The following is a 23,470-nucleotide window of genomic DNA, read 5'->3' on the forward strand; positions in this document are numbered from 1 at the left end:
CCTCAGTTCCCGTTGAGACTTTACTGTGGTAGCAATAAATGCATGGAAAGAGGGTCATTGCACCTTGCTTGCATCCTAACATACACTTGAGTGTTTTCAGATCTCCTGCCAAATGCCACTCAACTTGGAACATTCCAAGACCTGAAACATGCAATGTTTGTCCTTCTTGCTGTTGTCAAATGACATCAACAATTGCTATGTGATTGAAATACCATTTCAAAGTCTCATGTGTCTCATGTGGGAGATGAAAAGCTGCCAGCCATCAAATATTTTTTTCTGACTGAACACCTAAACAAGTATTTCCCTTCTCATTAACATTTAGCTCCACATCAACACCCACCAAGGCCCTGCTCATCAATGTAACACTTACCCTTTCGAGCCATTGACCTTTAACAACTTGGCACTCATCAAGCTTCATAACAAATATCACTTTCCCATCACACTCTTCTTGTGTCAACCCATAAAGTCTTATCATTGACTCTTGGAGCTTCAACAAGTCAACATACATATTGTTGAACTTGTTGTAGCGGAAGAATTTGTTGTCTTCTAATGGCATGTCATCCTCCACATACTGAAATCCGCCCAACAAGCTTGCAACATCATTATTGGCGCACTTTTTTGCAACACTGACACTGTAAGGCGTTGGTAGAAACCGAAACAAACCTTTTGTCCAATGACCGAGTGGGACACTTCTATACAAAGCTTCATAGGCCTTGAAACTTATTCCACCTCCATCATGTTTTGAGGAGACACAATGCTCTTTAGCTCACCGAAATACTTCTGCTGCAAAATATTAGCAATGTCAGCGTTGGATGGATCATCTAGTAGCTCAACCAACTCCTTTGGCTTGATGATATGCTGCAGCAAAGCACGTCTGGTTGTTTGAGCATTGGGACCAATTCTCATCATTCGAGCCAAGTTTTGCATATAGAATTACCGTTACACCAACCTGCAGAACATGTAGGAAATCAGAATCTTGCATCAGTATTCTTACCAACTTTGATGGACACGTTTCTTTTGAGCTCCACCATTTGAGGATAGCAAGGACATCGCTTGTCTCTTGCGCTTACGGATGTGGTAGCCGAGGGGAATGTGTGTGAGATGATCGATTCGCCAATGCATATTCCGTGAAGTGTGTTGTAGTTGAACATAATTTTCTAGTCGACGCTCCTACTCTTTTTTTGTTGTTGTACTTTTTCATTGAGATTCGCCATCTCATCGTTCAGTTGCTTCATCTTCTTGTTGGCTTCCTCCCTAACTTGCTGTAGATCTTTCACATCCTTCTCTTGCAGTGATGAATAGGCAGCCAAGAGATGTTTACTTGCTTGTCTTTCATTGACAAAGCTAAATACAATCTCTAGCAGTAGCCAAACTCTTCCATCTCCAACAAAATGCAGAAGCTCAGTGACATTACGAAAGGGTAGTGGTGCATTAGTTGTTGGATCACTTGGGTAAATGTGGCCATCAACCCATAAGTTAATCGCCTTGCACCCAATGCTTCGTAGCTGATTTGTAACATTGGGATTCGATGTGCCAAGTCGCACAGTAGCGTACTCCTGCTCCAAATCAGCGTTTAATCGATATCTTTTTGGCCTATTAGTAATGTCTTGCAGTGGAGAGAAATTGAATGACATGTTTGATAGCTAATCAAGCAAAATAGAGAGAGAATGTGTAATGGTGACTGCTGCAAGCAGGGAAAGCTGGCTATGGAGGGAAAAAGTGGAAGGTACTCAGAGATAGTAGAAAAGGATTATGTTGTGGAGGGAAGAAAGAGAGGGAGTATAGCTCAATCTCCTTTGAATTCAAAATGTTGATCGTGAGAGCTTTAGAGAGAGAAATGCAGGTGCACACAGAGGTAATGGAGTTCTCCAACGCTCTCACTTGAAGCTGGAGTGGGAGAAGCATGAGAGAGAAAGACATAAAGGAAGAGAGTGGGAGAGAGAGTAGATCTGCAACCTTGGAGGATCTGCACTTTCGGTCATATATAGGCAGCATAGAATATCCTCTTGATGATTGGGAGGTGGAAGTGACCAGAGATAAAATCGGGGGAAAGAGAAAGAGTTGGCTCACGTTTTAGAGAGAGAATGCAGTGAGAGAATATGCAAAATCTGCTATTTGACAGGGAGGCTGAAAAGTGCTTCTTTTAATGAGAACTAAGTGAGAGACAGTGTTTTATATGTTAGAGAGAGAGGAGAGATATGGGAAAAAGACATTTTAAAATTTAGTTACCCACCTCTCTTTTGTGTTAAAATAGCCTATTTTCAAAATACAAAATATACAAATGGTATTTTTAAAAATCTCAGCATAGGCCTTTTTGCCCTCTCTTTTAGGCTTGGTCAAACTTGGCTTAAGCTTTAAGAATTTCCTTAAATTTCCAATAAAGAGGCCCTCCTATACCCCATTCCCTTCCTAATGCAATTCACACTATTAGCGTCCTTGAGATTGCTTCTACCTTTTAGACACCTTTTAGTAGTCTTGTATGCGATTATTGTTGGTCCCTCCAAAATGTATAGCTAATGATATAGAGGTTCATGAGCATCCAATATGATGTAATAAGAACCATGCTATCATACTACCACGCCTGCATGCTTGACCCTTATTTCTTCCGTATATGAAGATGTGTTGGACTTGAAACTTTAACAATTTCTCTTGGAAAAACTACAATAATAGTCCTATTTTCATGAAATCATGTCTTGATAGATGCCACATTTTTTTTCTTCTCTACTCACTCTCATCAACCAAGCAATGGCTAAAGTTTCAAAAACCAATTGTATGTTAGATTACTACCCTAATTTTATATCTCTTAAAGGCTCTCCAAAACCATATGGGGGATGGTTTCATGTAGACATATCCCCTCTCAACTCCATCTTTTTGAGTAGGGATTTTGAGCGAGCGTTTTTCTTGTTTTCCTTGAATCCCATATTTAATGGAAAAAGCTCTCTCAAGAGCTTTTGGAGAAAGATATTTTTTCCTTTTATCCCACTCCCTCTCCCTCTCCTTCTCTCTCCTTCTCTCTCTCTCTCTCTCTCTCTCTCTCTCTACATGCAAGTGGGTGCTACCTCCCACTTGCACACACACGTGCGCGCGCGCACACACACACACACACACACACACACACACACAGAAGGGGGGGGGGGGGGGGAGTGAGAAAGGAAAATATATAGAGAAAGAGATATAGGTAGAAAGAGAGAGATGAATAGAGAGAGAGAGAGAGAGAGAGAGAAAGATATAGGTAGAAAGAAAGAGATGAATAGAGAGAGAGAGAGAGAGAGAGATTGAAGGAGTGGGAGCGAGAGAAATAGAGAGGAAAAGCTGACAACTTTAAATAGATCCATTTTTCTCTCATTCTATCTCTCTCTTTCTCTACCTCTATAGATGAACAGAGAGAGAGAGAGAGAGAGAGAGAGAGAGAGAAAGATTTTATTATCGTCCTTGGAGATCAAATATGACCTATGGGACCAAAGTTACATGTGATGTAGTATGTGTGTATGACTGATGATTGACTCTCGATGCTCCAAAATTGTAGTGATGATAGTCGCAATGGAGAGCCCACAATGGCTAGGAGAGGAAAGTGTGTAGGTCTAAGTCATGGCCGAAAATGTGAGAGAAGAAAGTTCAAATGTGACCAAAATATGAGCACTCTAGTAGCGTGTGGTACTCAGACTCTCGAACCTATAGTGAGCATAATGTGCACAATTGATTTGGCTCTTCTACATTGCCCCAACACCTTGTCTGGCATCAAAGGAACCGTGAGCTAAGCCGAATGGCAACGATAGTGCGTATCGTCGACAAGGGGATAGGTTCAAGCATGTAAGTGTGAGTACGGTTTCCTCTTTCAGCGAAGAACATGATTTTATAGTTGGAGGCAATATGAAGTACAATGTATGCCACTTGTGATTGGACAGAAACTCAAGGCCAAGGTACTTAAAGCTCTCAACAACTTCAAGTGTCTCATGGTTGTACACAATGCATGGCTTCTTCTTATGGTTGGTTTTCATAAGCATAACCTTTGTTTTGGATTCTCAAGGACAACTATAAGCTTTTGTGCATCTTCTAAAGTGTGTGCTAGAAGCACTACATCATCCGCATACAACAAAAGCATGATTACCGCATTGCAAATAGTCACCTCTTTGATGCCTTCTTCTTGTATAAAGTCAAGTACCATTTGTTCCAATTGATCGATGCATAGACCAAAGAGAGTTGGTGACAAAGGGTATCCTTGTTTAACCCCAATAGTGCTTACAAAAATTTTTGAAATTCCTCTTCCGATGCGCAATTGACATATCACCTTCTCATAGATTCAAGAAACCGTAAGCATAAACTCACTTGGCACTTAGAGTTCTTCCATCCTTCTCCACAAATTGTTACGTGGAATCATATCAAAGGCTTTCTTAAAGTCCACAAAACAACAATACAATCACTTGCCTTTTAACCAACTTTCTTCCATGAGAACACGAAGAGTGACAAGATGATCAATGGTGCTATGGCATCGATGAAAACCCACTTGTTCTTTTGCACGCTTGTCATTATCTTCAACCCAATCACTCAATTTTATCTCCATTATGTACCCAAACAACTTTGCCATAGGAGACCCAATCATTATAGTTTAGTAGTTTTTTACATTCTTTACATCCCCTCCTTTATGCAAAGGCTTGACCCAATTAGTACTCTAATCATAGGCATACCATGTTGAAGTGCAAGGTTGACACATCACACATCCACTCATGATAAAATCTCTCTTCCATTAGATCATCTCTGGCTTTATACCTTGAAGATCTCCCGCTTTGCGAGTGGCCAACTTTTCAAGCCCACACCGCATACATCCTCAATAGTAAGAAAAGAGAGCATACATGGGAGTGAACCATAAAATGGCATTGTTTCAGCATTTGGCAGGTCATATATTTTCCTACAATGTGTGTACATATCCACAAGACTCAAGTTACCAAAATTCTCAACCCATTGCCCCTCAGGTTTCTCCAAAATCTTCCACATGCATGTGCCTTTTCTTGGACTTGAAAAAGTTGTGGCTTTACTTCCCATCTTCTTCTCTTCTTTTGAATCAATGCCTTATATGTATGCAAACGACTCTGATAGTTGTCTTTGTTCATAGTTGCATCAAGTTTTATCAAGGATTTTTGAGCATCTTGACATTCTTTTCAAACCACCTGTTAAGTGGTCTATCTTTGTTAATACAATGGAGATGCTTTATGGCAAAGCATTCTTTGGCACAAGAACAAATAACTTTCCTGAAAGCTTCCCATTTAATTTACAACGTTGTATCATATTGAAGCTTTGTCATCCATAGCTTTTGTTCAACCATTTTAATGTATATTGGTGCTCATTTGAAATCCATATATAGTGATATCTTCTCTTTCCTTTGACTGAGATTATCATGCTCAGTTGCTTCTCTACATACAAGGTCAATACATAAGGTCCGATGGTTTGATTCAGGGGTCCATTGACCAAACATAAAACTCTTTATGCGATACATGATGGCTTCGGAGAGAAGCATATAGTCAATCACACTATCCCCATTATGTTTTCTACATGTAAATACATTGGTTCCACTCCACAAAGATACACCATTGGCAATGAATATACCCGTGCTATTACACTTGTGTAAAAGTAACTTTCCATAATGATCCGGCTCTTTCTCATCCATTGAAGTATGATCATGCAAGTGAACTTTCTCCAACTCCCTTGAAATGTATGGCATATCAAATTGTTGAGTATTATGTTGCAATATTTTTGTGCGAGCATTCATATCCCCAAATACAATAACATCACCTTTACCTTTGAAATAAGCAATGTTCTCTTCTAAATCCAAAAATGGTTGATCTCTGTCCATGCAAGCATAAAAGGAGGAATCATGTTGAGGAATGTAGCAATCGGCTACAAAAATGGGAGCTTTTTTTGGTGTCATAATCTTATACTTGTCATCTTTCACAATTAATACAAAATCTTCCAATCCTTTGTTAACCATACATACTATGGAGCTCTTTTTGGTGTCATAATCTTATACTTGTCATCTTTTACAATTATTACAAAATCTTCCAATCCTTTGTTAACCATACATACTACCCCTCCTTGTCCTCTTCATTGCGTGAGATTCTTTGACCACATCAATGAATGCACATTGTAATCCTCCAAGCCATTAATCCTTTGTGAATCATGCTCCCAAGTTTCAACAAGAAGTACAACATCGGCTTTTCTTGTAGTTCATCAATGCCAACCTCCGCATTCCATGGGTATCCATAACAATTCCAAAAGCATATTTTCAATTGTAACTTGGCCTCATAGGTCATGCATCCCTATTTGCTCGAGAAACTTTCCTCCTCCTTGGGCACATTTTCTTCCTAAGAGATCTCCTTGTTTTTCGTATTCTTTTCTTAATATGCCTTGTGATGCATATTTTGTTGCTTAATAGTGTGATCTTTACATACAAAACATTGTGTATCCTTCAAATAGATCCAACTATTATCAAGGATAATATTTCGTTTGGTCTCATTTGACATAGTGCATACAATTGGCCATTCTCCCGAGGAAGAGAGAAAGAGAGGGATTGAAAGAAAGAAAGATATATAAAGAAAGAGATAGAGAGAGAGAGAGAGAGAGAGAGAGAGAGAGAGAGAGAGAGAGAGAGGGAGGGAGGGAGAGAGAGAGATTGAAGGAGTGGGAGCAAGAGAAATAGAGAGGGAAAGGTAAGAGAGAGAAAGAGAGAGAGAGAGAGAGAGTTTATTATCGCCTTGGAGGTCAAATATGACTTATGGGACCAAAGTTATATGTGATGTAGTATGTGTATGGATGATGAGTGACTGTGGATGCTCCAAAAGTGTGTTGATGAGAGTTGTAATGAAGAGACCACACTATGGCTAGGAGACGAAAGTATGTAGGTCTAATTCATGGTTGAAAATGCGAGAGAAGCAAGTTCGGATGTGACCAGAATCTAAGTACTCTAGTAATGTGTGGTACTCAGACTCTTGAACTTGCAGTGAGCATAATATGCATAGTTGATTTGACTCTTCTCCATTGCCCCAACGCCCTGTCTCGCATCGAAGGGAATGGGAGGTAAGCCAAATGACTTCGATAGTGCGTATCACCAACAAGGGGATAGGCTCAAGAATGTAAGTGTGAGTATGATTTCCTCTTTCAACGAAGAACATGGTTTTATAGTTGGGGGCAATATAGGTGGTGTAACGTATGAAGCACGCGTGACCCACCGGATTTCTCCCAAGACGTAATATCAAACATCCCCTCCTTTATGCAAAGACTTGACCCAATTAGTACTCCAATCATAAATCATACCATGTTAAAGTGCAAGATTGAACATATCACACATCCACTCATGGGTAAACTCTCCCGTCCATTTGATCATCTCCGGCTTGATACCTTGAAGATCTTCTCCTTTGCGATTGGCCAACTTTTCAAACCTGCATACCCGTACTATTTCACATGTGTAAAAGTAATTTTTTATAGTGATTAGGCTCTTTCTCATCCATTGAAGTACACTCCCTTGAAATGTATGGCATATCAAATTGTTGAGTATCATGTTGCAATGTTTTTGTGCAAGCATTCATATCTCCAAATACAATAACAAAATGGGGAGTCGTGATGAGGAATGTAGCAACCGGCTACAAAAATGGGTGCTTTTTTTAGTGTCATAATTTTCAGCCATATATAACGTTTGTATTTGTCATCTTTCACAATTGATACAAAATCTTTCAATCCTTTGTTAACCATACATGCTACCCCTCCTTGCCCTCTACGTTGCTTGAGATTCTTTGACCACATCAATGAATCTACATTGTAATCCTCCAAGCCGTTAATACCTTTGTGTATCATCCTCCCAGTTTCAACAAGAAGTACAACATCGGTTTTTCTTGTTAGTTCATCAATGCCAAGCCCCGCGTTCCATGGGTATCCATTTCAATTCCAAAAGTATACTTTCAATTGTAAATCGGTTTCAAAGTTCATGCATCCCTATTTGCTCGAGGGACTTGCCTCCTCCTTAGGCACATTTTCTTTGTGAGAGATCTCCTTGTTTTTCTTATTCTTTTCCTCATATGTCTTGCGACGTATATTTTGTTGCTTAATAGTGCAATCTTCACATACAAAAAATTTTGTATTCCTCAAACATATACAACTATTATCAAGGATAATCTTTCGTTTAGTCTCATCTGGTATGGTGCATTGTGAGGAGCTCCTTGCTTACCCACTCTATGTGCCCCATAGACCATAACTCCGGACAAGTGGGTTTTGAAGAAATCTTCAATAACAATGGCAAGAGAAGGAGATTTCTTTCACCTCTCTTGGAGAATTCCACGAATAACAATGTTCTTGTAACGTCGCTCCCGTTTCTTCAACTCCTTCACATCCACATTCTCAACATTCTTTGTTTGAGCCATAGCTTGCATGAGGGAGGAATTAGAAACCACATTGCTACCACATACATCAGCCCAAGATTTGTTTGTGCATACATTTTTCATGTCGCATACATCCCGGCTCATGGTGTCAAATTCCTCCTCTTTCAATACATGGTCATGCTCTACTTTGCTCATGCGCTCCTTCAAAGCATTCAAGTCCACAAGAGAGCGTTTACATTCCTTGACTTCCTCTTCAAGTTGCATCAAACGTGTTGTTTGCATCTCAAGTATCCTCTTGAGATTCGCATTCTCAACCACAAGAACCCTTAGCGTGCCATTCTTCATTGCAAGTTCCCGTCAGTCTTTCCCTTGTTTGTTTACGGTCTCTTGCAACGATACCAAGTATGCCATGATCATGGTTTCCGATATCGTTGGTTGAGTGATTGTGTTGCTATATCCAAAGATTTTGGATCATTTCTACAATGGTTGTGGACGTTGTTGAAGAATAAGAACCCTTGCGAGTACTGAAAGACATTGTATGTAAAATAAGAGATGAGAGTCAACTTTCTTGAACCTGTTCACTTCGAAAATGCTACAACAGAAATGTCTTCCCTAACTCTATAATTTATGTCTTTGTATCAATGCCTAGAGGGCGTTGCGCTCTTTGATTGAGGCTATAGATCACCCAAATTGGAGTTTGAAAGAGGAAGTTATAATCAAAAGAGTAAACTGATGTCTACTAGGTCAAAAAACGGTTGCGAGAGAGAGAGAGAGAGAGAGAGAGAGAGAGAGAGAAGAGAGACAAAGAGGGGAAAGGAAGAGGGAGAGGGAGAGGGAGAAAAAGAAAAAAAAACTCACTCCAAAAGCTCTTGGAGTGAACTTTTTTTCTCTTGGAAAACCTCGCTGCATTTCAATCCTCCCTTTTTTTTCATCTAGAGATCATCAACATCTAGAAATCAACATTTTGTCAATACCATACAAGCCGTCAAGCCACCCAATTAGCTCTTTCCAAATATAGCAAACTCATCACGAATATATGCAAAGAACTCAAGCTACATAGATATAAGAAGTGGAAGGAATTGGAAGCCCAAGGAGGGAAACTAGTGCAAGAGGAGATCATACAAATAAGACAAGAATTTTATAATGCAAAACTTATAGAGCTCAATCGAAAAAAGGCCTTTTTCAAAATATGGTGTCTTTGCAAAATAGATAGACCCACCCTTGAGATGTGAAGCATTTCAAGAAGAAAAAAAAGATAAGGATTCCATCCCTATGATAGACTCAAGACAAGAATTTGTTCTTCTACCAAAGAAAACATGTCCCACTTTACATATCCATTTTAGCAGCATCTTTGTTATACCACCTATCAAATCATAAAAGATAAAGCACATGTAGAAATATCAAGGTGCAAATAGAAACATGTATCATACTCTATTGCTACTCAATTGGGTTTGCCAATGTACTTGTTAGAGATAAAGGAGGCTATTTTTTGCTTTAAAAAAAGGAAAAACTTTGAATTTTTTTGGTTTCTACAAAGTTTTTTATTGGTACACAAATATGTACGTGCCTATACTCCTTGAAATGTTGAAAAAACTCCTTAATATCAAAGGTCTATAACTCTTATATCAGCACATGCTAGCATTATTAAGTCGATGCACAAGAAGGGGGACAAATCTGAAGTAGTTAATTGATGACCAATAACCTTACTCTCATGTGCTTATAAAAAAGTCTTTGCCAAAACTATTGCCATCAAATTACAACTCCACCTTCAGCATTGGATCTCCAAAGAGCAAAACATATTCACCAAGGAGTAGATTCATCCTAGATGCCATCACCTTTAAGAAGGAACAAAGTATGCTAAGAAAACTCAGTTGAATTCCCTTTTTCCAAGATAGATTTTGATAACGTGTCTCATAGGACTAAATGGAATTTATCTTTCAACACAACAAGACATGGGTTTAGGCCCTTATCTAATTTTGGATGTTTGTACTCTTCTCAATAGTTCCAATTCCAGAGTTGGAGTTCATGGCAATCTCACCACTGGTCACATTAACCATTTTCTCGAGTCCAACTTTTCTTTGCTATTGTAATACATGGCCTTGATTTATTGGAGTTGGATCTTGGCCTTTCTCCATCTTGGTGATGAGATATGTTTTCAAATGTTACCGAATGACACCATGGATCTTCTTCATGATGACCACCAATTTATCCAAGCTTCTCAAAATAGTTGATGCACAAGAAGGGGAACAAAGCTAAACTAGGTAGTCGCCGACCAATAACCTTACTCTCATGGGCTTATAAAGTTTTTGCCAAGACTATCTCCATCAGATTACAACCCCACTTTCCACATTGCAGCTGCAAAGAGAGAAACTAATTTATCAAGGATAGATTCATCCTGGATGCCATCACCTTTAAGAAGGCACAAAGTATGCTAAGAAAACTATTAGGAAGAGGATGGGGTGTAGGAGGGCCTCTTTATTTTCCATGAGCTTATGAAGGTGATTAACATTTTGACGAATAGGTGTATGCCATGTGTGCAAGAATGGTGGGTGTGTAAGAGATGTGTAAAGAGTGGTCAAAGAATGCACTTCCCCCCCCCCCCCCAAAGGAAGTGAAATTTTTTATGATTTCCGGCCTTCCATAACTCCCACGTATGATCTCCGATTCGAGCGAAGATTGTAGAATCTGCAATCTGCGCATCGAGCTCTTTTCATAGATATGTTACATGATATGGTTTTACCCGCTAGATTTTAAATTTCATTTTGGGAGGAAGCTTTGAATTCAAATAAACTAGCCGTTTTCCTGTTTGAATTCAAAAACTGTCCTTTGATTACTTTTTTAATACTAAAGGTTTGACTTCCTTAAACTACCAAACAAAGAGGCCCTCCTAGACCCCATTCTCTTCCGAATTCTCAATTGAATTTTTCTTTTTCCAAGATAGATTTTGACAAGGTCTCTCATAAGACTAAATGGGATTTATCTTTCAATCACAATGAGACATGGATTTAGACCCTTATCTAATTTTGATATTTGTACTTTTCTCGATTCCAAAGTTGGAGTTAATAGCAGTCTCACCACTGATCACATTGATCCTAGAAGATCCATCCAAAAAGGATTCCCTCAAGTCCAACTTTTCTTTACTATTATGATATATGGCCTTGATTTTTTGGTCTTGGATGTTGGCCTCTCTCCATCATAATGATGAGATATGTTTTCAAATGTTACCAAATGACACCATGGATCTTCTTTATGATGACCACCAATCTATCCAAGCTTCTCGAAATAGTTGCTACACAAGAAGGGGGACAAAGTTGAACTAGGTAATTGGCGACCAATAACCTTACTCTTATGTGCTTACAAAGTCTTTGCAAAAACTATTTACAGCAGATTACAACTCCACCTTCAACAGTGAATCTGCAAAGAGCAAAACGTATTCATCAAGAATAGATTCATTCTAGATGACATCATAGCCCTTTGAGAAGGAACAAAGTATGCTAAGAAAAGTCAATGGAATTTCCCTTTTGCCAAGATAGATTTTGACAAGGTGTCATAGGACTAAATAAAATTTATCTTTCAATCACGACAAGACATGGCTTTAAGCCCTTATCTAATTTTGGATGTTTGTACTCTTCTAGATAACTATAATTCAAGAGTTGGAGTTAATGGCAGTCTCACTACTGATCACATTGATCCTAGAAGATCCATCCAAAAAGGATTCCCTCAAGTCCCACTTTTCTTTGCTATTGTTTGATTTTTGTGTGTTGGATCTTGGCCTCTCTCCATCATGGCAATAAGATATGGTTTCAAATGTTAGTAGATGACACCATAGATCTCCTTCATGATGACCACCAATCTATCCAAGCTTCTCAAAATGCCTAGAATTATTTTTTGCATAGGTTCAAGGTCATTGATTAATCACTACAAAGGAAGGTATATATTCCTTCAAATCCATTCCTAAGTGGCTGTGGGAGTAGGGCTATTAGGAAGCTGGCTAAAGGAACTCCCTTTTGCCTATTGAGAATTCCCATGGGATTTGAAATAAGTATCAAGCAAATGTGGAATTGGGTAATACCTTGTTTTGAAGCCAATTCAAAAATATGGGAAGATCTTATTCCTAGCCGACTAATTAAAGCCTTGTTCATCAACTACTACATTGTATCCTTGCTTCTATTCAATGTCTCTTATTGGAGGCCCCTTGAATCAACGCTTCAATGAGTCCATCAAATTTGCAAGAATTTATTTTGGGAAGGGAACCATTTAAAAACTGGATTTGCCAATGTCAACTAGGAATTATGCATTTTTTCCAAACATAAAAGGGGGTTATGAATAATTGATATTTTATCCATAGCATACAATCTTACAATAAAGTGGTTTGTGAGATCCTTCTTTACACCCAGCAATGATTAGCCACTTCTCACATATACAAGACTATGTCAGGACATCCTTTGGATTGTACAAGTTTTTTATGGTCTTTTGATCTCATAAATACTCGATGTCTTGTCTTTCTATTTGTTTATTATAAATCACTTTTTCACACACTATACAAGACATAAGTAGCAAATTGTGCTTGTGTAGGATATGAGTAGGGGTAGGGCATGGACTAAGTGGGGGGCTAGAGAAATGAAATGAAATGAATCGGAATGTTATATTAAGGTCTTCAAAAGGCCAAAGTGACCTATGAGACCAACAGTTACAATGTGGTGGATCTGATACGAGGTCATAGTAACAAAAATATCAAAATAAAATACTATGGAATCTTAAACTGGTAGGTGGGATAGCTGAATCACAAGAGATCCAGCATCGATTGCTAGCAAATCTCATCAATCTCCTCCATGGTCAATAGCCTAACCGAGCGTCGTGCATGTCGGGCCAGAGTGACCCGAATCCTCTGATGCAACCTCCATCAATGCTGGGTAGTCCTCCGCACTCGTGGGCGTCTCGATCTCCCTAGCTCGATCACTTGATCAATCAATGTGCCTCTCTTGTGAGGCGACGAGCTCTCTTGTCGTAGTAGCTCCTCCGGGTGTCCAATGTCTACTCTAAAGAAGTCTATGATCCGTCCCTGAGACTGGCTAGCCTCTCCCCTCATCAGGCTCTCTTTGTGTCTGTGCAGCTGAAGCAAAAACAGACCCAAGCATCTCTGGTCCTTGTATCGCATGACTCTAGAGAGAGAGAGAGAGAGAGAGAGAGAGAGAGAGAGAGAGAGAGAGAGAGAGCTGAGAAGTTGATCGTGCTGTCAAATTCTACTTAAATTCCTGGTATGCATATACCGCTCTACAATGATTGTACAAAGTGTATAAAAATTCCACAACTGTGACAAACTAAATAGAAACAAATAAACACTGGCCACTGGGGACTTTGTGGTATTCAAGTTCATGAATTCACAAGCAATATTATCTTCAAGTGAAGTATTATTTACGGCATACGGACCTTGCTATTATGCTCGAGAGCACCATTACGATAAACATCTGTATTACTTGCTCTTTGTAGACATTGACTGAGTAAAACACAACACGAAGTGTTCTTATAACCAAGAGGTCAAAGCAAACTACAATGATAGTGTATTTCATTCAATTGACATAGGAGTTAAGTACGCAAGAAGTAGAGAAAAAATATTCAGGAATGAAACCAGCATACTCGTAGTGCGTGAGTGTATTGTGCACGCTCACATAATACGAGAGAGAGAGAGAGAGAGAGAGAGGGAGAGAGAGAGAGAGAGAAAAAAAATGAAATGAAATGAAATGTTATATAACGTCTTCAAAAGGCCAAAGTGACCTATGAGATCAAAAAGTTACAATGCGGTGTATCTGAACAAAGTCAGATTAAGAAAATAAATTAAACTAGGATAACAAAATATAAATACTGCGGAATCCTAAACTAAGCTGATAGGTGTGAAAGGTGAAAGGCGTGAAATGTGTGAACTAAGAAGTACAATGTGTAAACACACGTCTAGTACTAATATCTTTTAAGGGAAGAATTGAAAGATATAGTGCTATTTACTCCAAGAAATACAACCATGAAGTGCCTGCCTAACCAGCTCCATCCATACATTCATGGCACTGGATAAAGAACCCGTATAACGGAAGAGGAGGCGGGCAGGTGGGGAGATACATTTCGAAGAAAGAAAGCATACAGAGCCAATAATGGTTGAACATCAAACGAGAGAGAGAGAGAGAGAGAGAGAGAGAGAGAGAGAGTTGTGATCGGTTTCCACATTTGACCTGCCTGGGCAAGGACGGACGTGTTTTCCTGTGATGGAGCAAGAGTAAGCCATGCCACAAGGATATTTTTCCAAGCTGACCTTTGTTGCTTGAAAACATGATTGCCTTTTGATCATGCATGTTGCAAGCAAAAGCTGGCTTCAAACAATAACAGTGGCTCGTTGGACATTCAGGTATAACACAGTGAAGAGACAAGGCTGCAGACGCCCAAAAGCCAAAAAACACAATAGAATGGCATGGTTGTCTTCATTGATTATTCACACCCCAGGAGGTAGTCGCATCTTTTGCCCCAACTTGTGAGAAACTGCCTGGATGATTATTACTAGGATCCCCACTCGGATATTCCGCATGTCCATAACCCCATGGCCTTTCCAGAGGCACACTGCCACTAGTATCGACCGAATCTTGAAATGGCAGACCATATTGCCCATTGAATCCTTCATCTGTCTCCATCTCCATTTGTTCCTCATGATCCATAGCCCGAGCATTGAAGTGACCCTGACCACAGCTCCTGTCTGGTTGTTTCCGTGAAGAGTAATCTTCCCAATTATTATGCGGACGCATTGGGCCCTGCCTTCCAAAGTTCGGGCGGTTATTATTTCTCTGTGGATTGTTGAAATCCCTTCGAAATCCAGGGCTCCTATATTTGTTGTTGACTGGGAACTTCTGCCACCTTGGAGAATTCCAACGTTGTGGTTTCCAACTGTTGGATTTAAGTTGCTGATGCGGCAGCATATTGCTTCTCCCTGGGTATTCATTTCCTGTGAAGGGCCGACTATTTGGGTGCTTTGGAGCTTGCCCTGAAGGGGAAGGGTAGCCAAAAGACGGTGGATTGGCAGACGGATGAAGAGGGGGAGATAAACCAGGGACAGAAGGCTCAGTCTCCTGCACATATCCGACCGTCCCACTTGGCTCTACAGCCATTTCCTCTGGACCACGATATTCACTCGGCTGTCTAAAAGTTGGACCAGATTCATTTACAAAAGCAAGATCTCTTAATCGTGCATCCCCAGCAAGAAATGGACCCCAGGCATGGGGTGCCATAAGAGACTGCAGCTGCCAAGGATGAAACGCTGAACCAAACATACCATGCATTTGCTGGAAAAATTGTGAATGTGAAATGCCAAAAGTTATGTCGGGCTCTTCACCACCCTTGCCAGATGATTCAGCATCAAACTCATTTTGCATAGGTTCCTGTACTTCTGCCATGTTTGAGCTGAAAGGTAGGGCTTGTCCATCTGGAGGATGATTCACTTGATGCGTAGAGGTCGACATTTGCGGCGTGTATGAAAAGCCCGCCGACCCAGGGTTATTGGCCGCACCATGAAATTGTGACACAGGTATGCCAATACAAATAGGCCCTTGCTGTGACATATAACCCATGGCTGAGCCTGTAGCGAACTGGTCTACTGGAATACCACTCACAACACCAGTTTCTACATGTGCAGCATCATCATGACGCTGGTTACTAGGCACAGGAAAAGGAGGAGGGCCAGGATGTATCCCCCCAAGTTCATCCGTTGAAGCACCCTCTGTTTGCCTTATGCAATGATCTACAGCATTAGTCTGTTGACCTGTACCAACTAGAAGGTTGTTTGCATTAAAAGGCCAGAAGCTTTGCGGCAGCCCACCAGCTAATGTTGTATCCAGCACCTCCTGTGATGGTTGGTCCCACCTACTGGCCCTTTTACGCTTTTTTGTGGTCTCATCTTCCGTGGCAGCTGCAAAAAGAACGCCAGAAAGAGTTGTAAGCTAAAGCACAGGCCTTTCAAGAAAGTCGAGTCACAAGAATGTACCACCTGCTCCAGAGCTTTCCTGTTGATTCTGTTTAGGAAAGAGCCGCCATCTTGACAAATCAGACAGCACTTGACCTCTTCTTAAGGGCTTCTGTGAACTCCCTTTTAGATATTTCTCCTTGAGATGGTTGGCCATTTGTTGAACCTACCAGTAGTCATTTCCATTAGACTAAAACATACAAACAGAACTACAAGTTGTAAGTGGGAGTCTTAGGAAAATACCTCAATATCAGCATGTCGACAAAGTTCAAGAATTGCGTCTTTTACACTGCAGCGGAGAATCACACATTAAAATCGGAGTACCACCTCCAAATACTACTAACAGAAAAATGACGTACCTTTCTGCACCCAAGTGAGCTGGCTCTGCATTTATTTGCTCTGCGGTCAGGACACGTCTAGATGCTAAAAACTCCAGAACCTGCAAGTTCATCGATGGGATCCACTAGCATCAAATTTACAGTCCAGGTCTTTCTATCTAATAACAAACAAATATCACAGAAAGCAACCAGACTACTAGAGGTTTGAGGATGCAGAGCTCTCCTAAGGACATACCCTCTAGGCCAGCTCCTCCTATTGCAGAATCTTCACGTGCTGTCTGGCAGTTCTTTTAAGCATCCATTGACTCTACTGAGCTTATGGCTAGATATGAGAAACATTCCCTCTCTTTAGGGGATCCTTGTAAAAAGGTTGTAATGATAAGGTCTACTGTACCCAGTAAAACCAATTAAGAGTCTATGGCACGCATACAGCTCACATACACAGCTATGGCACAAATCACTTCCCAGTTTGCGGGAAGCCTAGATATCTGTTTGGCACCCTAGCTAGTGTAAAACCTGCAAGAGAGGCAGGATGAGGCAGATAGAGCTCTTCAAGAGAAAGCAATCAATTAAAAGTACTTTCATATGTTTTTTAAGAGTTTTTTGTACGAGATATTAGGATGACACAAACTTCCAAGCAAGAATAGCTTCTACACATGCTATTTCATGCAAAATTGACACTTTGGTTTTTATTATACTCTCCTCCATACCTTTTACCATGTTGCCCCCCATACGGCGGGGCAGATTAAGCTAAGGTTGATCCCGACCTTATAATCTCTTCCAAATCATGTTCTCTTGCTGCCAAGCCATTTCCAACATAAATATTGCTGGTTCCGTGGGGATGGTGAGTTCACTTTTCTCCCCTCCCCCCTTCCCTCCGTCTTTTCTTTTTTGGCACAAAAAGTGGCTGTAGACTGTGTACTAAGAGACTGCTGGGGATCCTGAAAGGCCTATCACCTAGAGGATGCACAAGACAAGGAGTACAATGTGAGTGCTATGTGTACATCAAGGTGGCCTGTATGAATGAAAATGAATCACTGGGGAGGTGCGAAAATGAACACTTGGTAGCCATGTGATGCGTCCATGGTCCAGACTGAAAAGGATTGAAGATCTCGCCCATGTCCACAGGAAAGAGTATCCAACCCTCTCTCCTGCCCTGGTGGAGCCCGTTGACATATCCCACTGGCTGCGAAGAGTATGCAGCAGCTCAGTCCAAATAGCTGTCGAAGTGGTCGATGTAGGGGAAGAATGTGAGCACAGCAAGCCTTCCACATGGTCCAGAGAGTGATGCTACAGATCGTAGTAAAAACTGCATCCTTCTGAGAAACGTCTTAGTGATGGACACTGCCTGGAATCATCTGTAGAGTGCCCGATCTGTATCCCAATGACGTTAGTATGAAGATCAGGTCTGTGAGAGAGCCCTGAACAAGAGTGTGTGACCCCAAAAATCGCAAAAGCCATGAAACTGCCTCCCACATCACAAACCCCTCATGCATGCCCAATTTTCTCAGCAAAAAACAAACCGCCCTCCACACTAAAAACAGTGCCTCAAGAACTCATGCTCGAAAGTGCATCACTTGTAAGTCGGATCATGACCAGTAATCTCAGCCCAATTGCCAAAAGGCAATGCTGCATGCCCACTCATCCACATGAAATAACAGCATATCCGGTAGTCGATCCTGATACTCCAATAGCATGACCAAAACTGTCGTTGAAAAGTTGGAGAGATAACCATACCTCTGACTGACGTGGACGGTGAACAGGGGGTCATGTTCTCAAGATGAACCTTCACCCAAGGGATACAATGCACTCAAAAAGGAAAGAGGTCCACCATTAGTCTCTAAAGAAGGCCACTGCCACTCACTAGGATCCCAATCAAACTCAACCTTGCTATAGCGAATCTTGCTTTGGTGCTTTCAAGATTTTGTAGTGTTGGAGTGAGCTTTATCTCACATCCTTATAGTGAGACCATCAACAACTTACAATGGATGTAATTGGGTGTGTTAGAGGTAAATACTAAGCCTCACTGTCAGAAAGTATTGTAAGTTTTTGATGGTAGGTAGAGGGCACTCAGTTTAGAGCTCAAGGTCAAAGGCTCAGGAGAATCATACCAAGGGTTGAGCGGACAAGGTAAGAACAATGTCAAGAAGCCCTCCAAGGGAATTATAAGGTTGGGCGGTGAGTTGATTATGCCATGTCATCGAATTCTACAATTTTCTAGCACGTAAAGCAAGGAATCGGGAGTCTATGTGAGGGAGGAGAGCCACCTTTTGACTCAGAAACGAGCCAAGAAGCTAGCACTTCATTGAAAGTCAGCTCTCTACATTTGGTATGAGAACACGGATAGGTCAAGGTCTTTTCCCTGCATGAAAGTAAGAGGAAGAGGCAACACTCGGAGCTCTTACTTTCAGTGTTAAGAGCAGAAAATTGGGAAGCGTCAGAATGTTTCATAGCACCTATGAAGCGCGATTGCAGCCGATGGGCAGGAAAAACACACACACACACTCTTGTCATGTTGTTACCACCACCACACTTGCAACAGAAACTTGATTTTGCTTATTATGGTGATCATTTTTTTAAGAAAAGGGCTTTGGGCTTGTTCTTATGGCTGGAGTTCGAGACTATCCAACCAAATTTGCCCGTGTAGCTAACAAAAAAAATAAAATGATTTGGATTTTTGCATGATGCATCAACTCGTGAATGAATTTTCGGATTTGATTTGAATTTTCACGTGATGCAAATCAATTCGTGAATGAATTCACAGTTTATCGCAGTAATGACCTAAATTTGCAGCTTACCACATTAGTGAAAACAAAAACGCAATCACTTCTCTTCTCTTTTGGTTGTCGTAGCAGTGTTTTCCTTTTTGTTGCATCCGTTAATTAAAGCATGTGTTGATAGTTGGACTGCCTTAAATGCAAAGTTATGTATGTATCTCAAGTTGACATAGATGCTTTCGAATTTGTCGTCATGCCTTGAGGTACACATTTTGAGGTTAATAGTTTGTTTAAGTTCTATTATTTCCATACAACATGCCAAAAAAAACAAAACAAAACAAAACAAAACTCAACACCGTGGCTTCCGACACAGAACATGATGAGATGGGAGAGCAACTGCCTCCACATACACATCATGCAAACACTCGTGAGAAAAAGCTGTAGTACAGTGGCTAGATTTTCTCAAAGAAACCTTCATCAAAACTTTATCGGGGCAAATGCAAACGATAGTGAAAAACGAAGTTGATGACAAATGTAAACAGATACAGATGTAGGGGGCAGGTTGTGCACACATGACAGAGGGTAGTCCTGATGGGTGGGCAAGATCTAGTAAAATGCCGGCCAAGGCGCAATGCAATTCGTGTTGACCCTGAAAAGTTGAATTAAGTGCGAAATTGGCCCATTCTGAAGAATGTGCGCCAAATAAAGTCCTTTCTAGTCTTTACAAGATTCTTTCGCAAGTTTATGAAGGATTATTCTAAATTTGTTGCTCCGCTTATGCAATTTTTAAAAGGAGGGGTGAAAGGAGCCTACTGTCTGAAATGAGCGTCTCAACGAGAGCTTTCGAGCACTAAAGCACTTGATGACAACTGCACCAATATTGCATGTTGTGGATCCTGGCAAACCTTTTGTAGTTGAAGCGAATGCTAGTAATTATGCGATTGGTGTAGCGCATATCAGGATGGACGTCCTGTTGCGTTCGAAAGTAAGAAACTTTCTGACATTGAGATGTGTTACCCAACGTATGAAAAAGAGCTTTATGCCATGGTCCACGCTTTGAGGAAGTGGCGCCACTACTTGTATGACTCTACTTTTGTTGGATAAACAAACCATCATTCTTCGCGCTATATATGTGATCAGGGTGATCTTAGAGGCCGAAAGGCCAAATGGATTGAGCTTATGCAAGAGTTTGACTTTGAGATCCGTTTAAGAAAAGGATCCAACAATCAAGTTGCTGACGCACTCAGCTGAATTCCTAAGGTTAATGCCTTGTCTATGGCTGAAATCTCGACTATGTTATGACACAGCCAAGCTTTGTCCCTTGCATTCAAGATTTCACAGTGGGACCCAAGCCAGTGGGCGTAGCAGTGGATCATGCTCTCTTGACAGTGTCCGTTTCATTTCAGTATAGTACAGCCCAGACATCAGGAGACAGGTCACACACCCATTATACATTTACACCAAAGACTGACTCCCTTTATACAGAGGAGATCTCGGACCGGGAAGGCACAGCTGGTATAGGCCTCTCAGTGGAGGTCGAGTAGTGAATGTTTATGTAGGAACTATAAGGAAAACTAGGAGACTATAGACAGAAAACTTTGTGTTACTGAGAGAAGAGTGGGAACTTAGAAAAGTCTCCCAATGACCCAATTGTGTTACACTAGAAGAAGAAGAAGAAGAAGAAGAAGATGAAGAGAGTTTTAACTTCATAGGAAACTATCACAGGAGACTTACAGATCAAGCCGAGGAGTTCAACTAGAGAGACCCCAATAAGAGCGTCAAACAATACTGATGATAGAAATCATTACAATCAAGGTGGTCCACACTCCCTTTGCAGCTTCTCCTCACCCTCTCCCCCGGGTACTTTCACAGTGTTTAGGCTCTTGTCTTCAGCTTGAGGAGACGGAGAACTTCTGTAATTTAACAATCAAGCAGCCCTTTGGCTTTGTTTCCTTGTTCACGGGAGATGGCAAGAGACACAAAGGACATCCCGATCCGAGAAGGCACTCTCGGCGACCTTCAGAGATTAGAATGGCACCGGTGCCTGGCAGCTAACTGTTCCGCTCCAAGCTCTATGGTGGCGATAGCATTCCTGGAGTCTTGTAATACTCTCTCTGAAAGGTGTGGCAGAGAAGTAGAGTCGGCCACCCCTGAAGATGATACTGGAGGACTCCCAAGTGGCACAACGAGCTTGCTAGGAGTAGGTACTACTGGCGGAGTAGGAGCTGAGATGGTTGTTACAGGTGGAGTCAGTGATATATTGACATCAGTATGGGTGAATATTAAGAAGGTAGACGGATCTCCGAGGGAGAAGCCGCCGACTTGTCATGAAGTTTGGAAGTAGAGACTGGCCCAGTAGAGAGAGGGGTGGAAGACAGAGAGCATCGCGGAAGATGTGTCACCTTGGTCTGTTGGCTCTCAGATATTGGCAAAGAGAGTAGAGACTCTACTGTATCTTTCGCCACCTTTGCTTTGATCTACTTTTGTTCGTGTCACTTTCACAGGACACACAATTAGCACAGTTGGTCTGGACTGGTCCACACTGGACAGACTTTCTGGGCTGGGCTACAGTGACCCTTTCACAGGACACACAGTTAGTACAGTTGGTTTGGACTGGTCCACACTAGACGGACTATCTGGGCTGGGCAATGACACGTGGCAGGGATACTAACGGTGGTCTAGTGGACATCGTGGCCAGGTCACTATCACCACTTAGTTTGGAGATAGACCTAGATGGCTGACATTTATGAGCCATTGGTGGCTCTTTATGGTGGGACATGAGTAGTAGCTATTGGGTCATCACAATCATCTTCATATATGGTCCAGGCTCTAGCGTCGTCCTCTAGAGTAGTGAGTCTATACACACAGCACGTCTACACCATCCTTGGGGCCTGCACATTTGAGCCTCGACACCCCCATTGTACCCGTGAGTTCTCGGTGGACCTGAGTGTGCTGCCACGCCAGAGTCTGTATTGGTTCCTTTGAGATAGTCCAGTCCATATGTTCTGGTCTGATATTGTGTCTCTCTATTGATTTGTTGTTATCTATTGTTTCATGTGTTTCCATTCTCTTTTGAGTGAGATGTCACGCACATTGCACTGAGAAGCACCCATTGTAGAGAGCATGACACACTATCCGCGCGGAGGGGGAGGGAAGGGGGACCAAATTTAAAAGAGGGGGAGGAGTTGGTGAGGGGGCGAATTTGGAAGAGGGGACGAGTTGGGGGGTGGGTAAGGGCGAGGGGTAGTGAGGGGAAATGGCACTCAAGCAGAGAGATATCATGATCACGGAATTCACCAAGTTGGAAATCAACATTGTCTTTGTGGTATCCCGTCTTGAGGAAGCTTTGTGAACGGAGTTCGCTAGACACAGAGTAGAGCTTTGTTTTCTTCGGAGAAGTAGACACCAATAGGGCTGATGTTGAAGGGGGGTGAACTTCTGTAGAGGAGATTTCTTTTCGCTTCTATGATTCTTCATAGACTTACCAAATTCAAAGGCTTCCACCAAGGGTGCATCAGGAGTAGCTTCTATGACCTTCAACCTTTGAGCTGACTCAAGTGGCTCACTAGGTTTAGTTACTGTGGAAACATTGGAAGAGGGTATACCTTCAGGCAAAGAGTGAATAGAGACTCCATAACACGGCATAGATTTGGTAGCATCCAGCCACTCCAACAGATCCTCGTCTAACCCGTCAGGTGGAGTAGGCTGTTCCAATTCAAGGCTGGTTGCTAGGGACAAAGAACTATGTTGCACGACGGGATCCATGCCTCCTTCTAGGTGAATGGGTTGCATTGGGGACCCAAGAGTATGTATCCACATGGCATCGTTTCCCCAGTCATGAAGTGCTTTAGTGTGTCGCAACCATGGTCTACCGATGAGCAAGGGAAATCCGCCCTCAACCTCGGGAAGACGAACCACAATAAAATCCAAGTTAAAAGTAAAGTCTTGTACCTGCAGAGGCACATTGTCCACTATGTCTACTAGGTAGACTGTCCGCTGGTCGGCCAATGTAATTGTGAAGGGAGCAGGGCGAGTAAGATGTAGACCTAGAGCTAA

The 23,470-nt window shown here is 41.5% G+C and overlaps 1 protein-coding gene across 2 annotated transcripts in view; it reads right to left on the reverse strand.

The window, feature by feature from the left end:
* Positions 1 to 12,849: 12,849 nt before the first annotated feature.
* The window catches only part of LOC147436908 (uncharacterized), a 123,622-nt gene continuing 113,001 nt past the window's right edge, over positions 12,850 to 23,470 (reverse strand). For both annotated transcript variants that reach the window (XM_086486298.1, XM_086486299.1), the window contains 4 exons: positions 16,719 to 16,798; positions 16,603 to 16,648; positions 16,384 to 16,525; positions 12,850 to 16,305 (listed from right to left, as the gene is read on the reverse strand). In XM_086486298.1, the coding sequence (XP_086342424.1) occupies positions 14,831 to 16,305; positions 16,384 to 16,525; positions 16,603 to 16,648; positions 16,719 to 16,798 (1,743 nt within the window). In that variant the 3' untranslated portion in view covers positions 12,850 to 14,830. The remainder of the gene's footprint in view (positions 16,306 to 16,383; positions 16,526 to 16,602; positions 16,649 to 16,718; positions 16,799 to 23,470) is intronic.

Source organism: Adiantum capillus-veneris, chromosome 17 (genome assembly GCF_014529385.1).
Source record: "Adiantum capillus-veneris isolate H3 chromosome 17, ASM1452938v2, whole genome shotgun sequence".
In the NCBI taxonomy this organism is placed as follows: Eukaryota; Viridiplantae; Streptophyta; class Polypodiopsida; order Polypodiales; family Pteridaceae; genus Adiantum; species Adiantum capillus-veneris.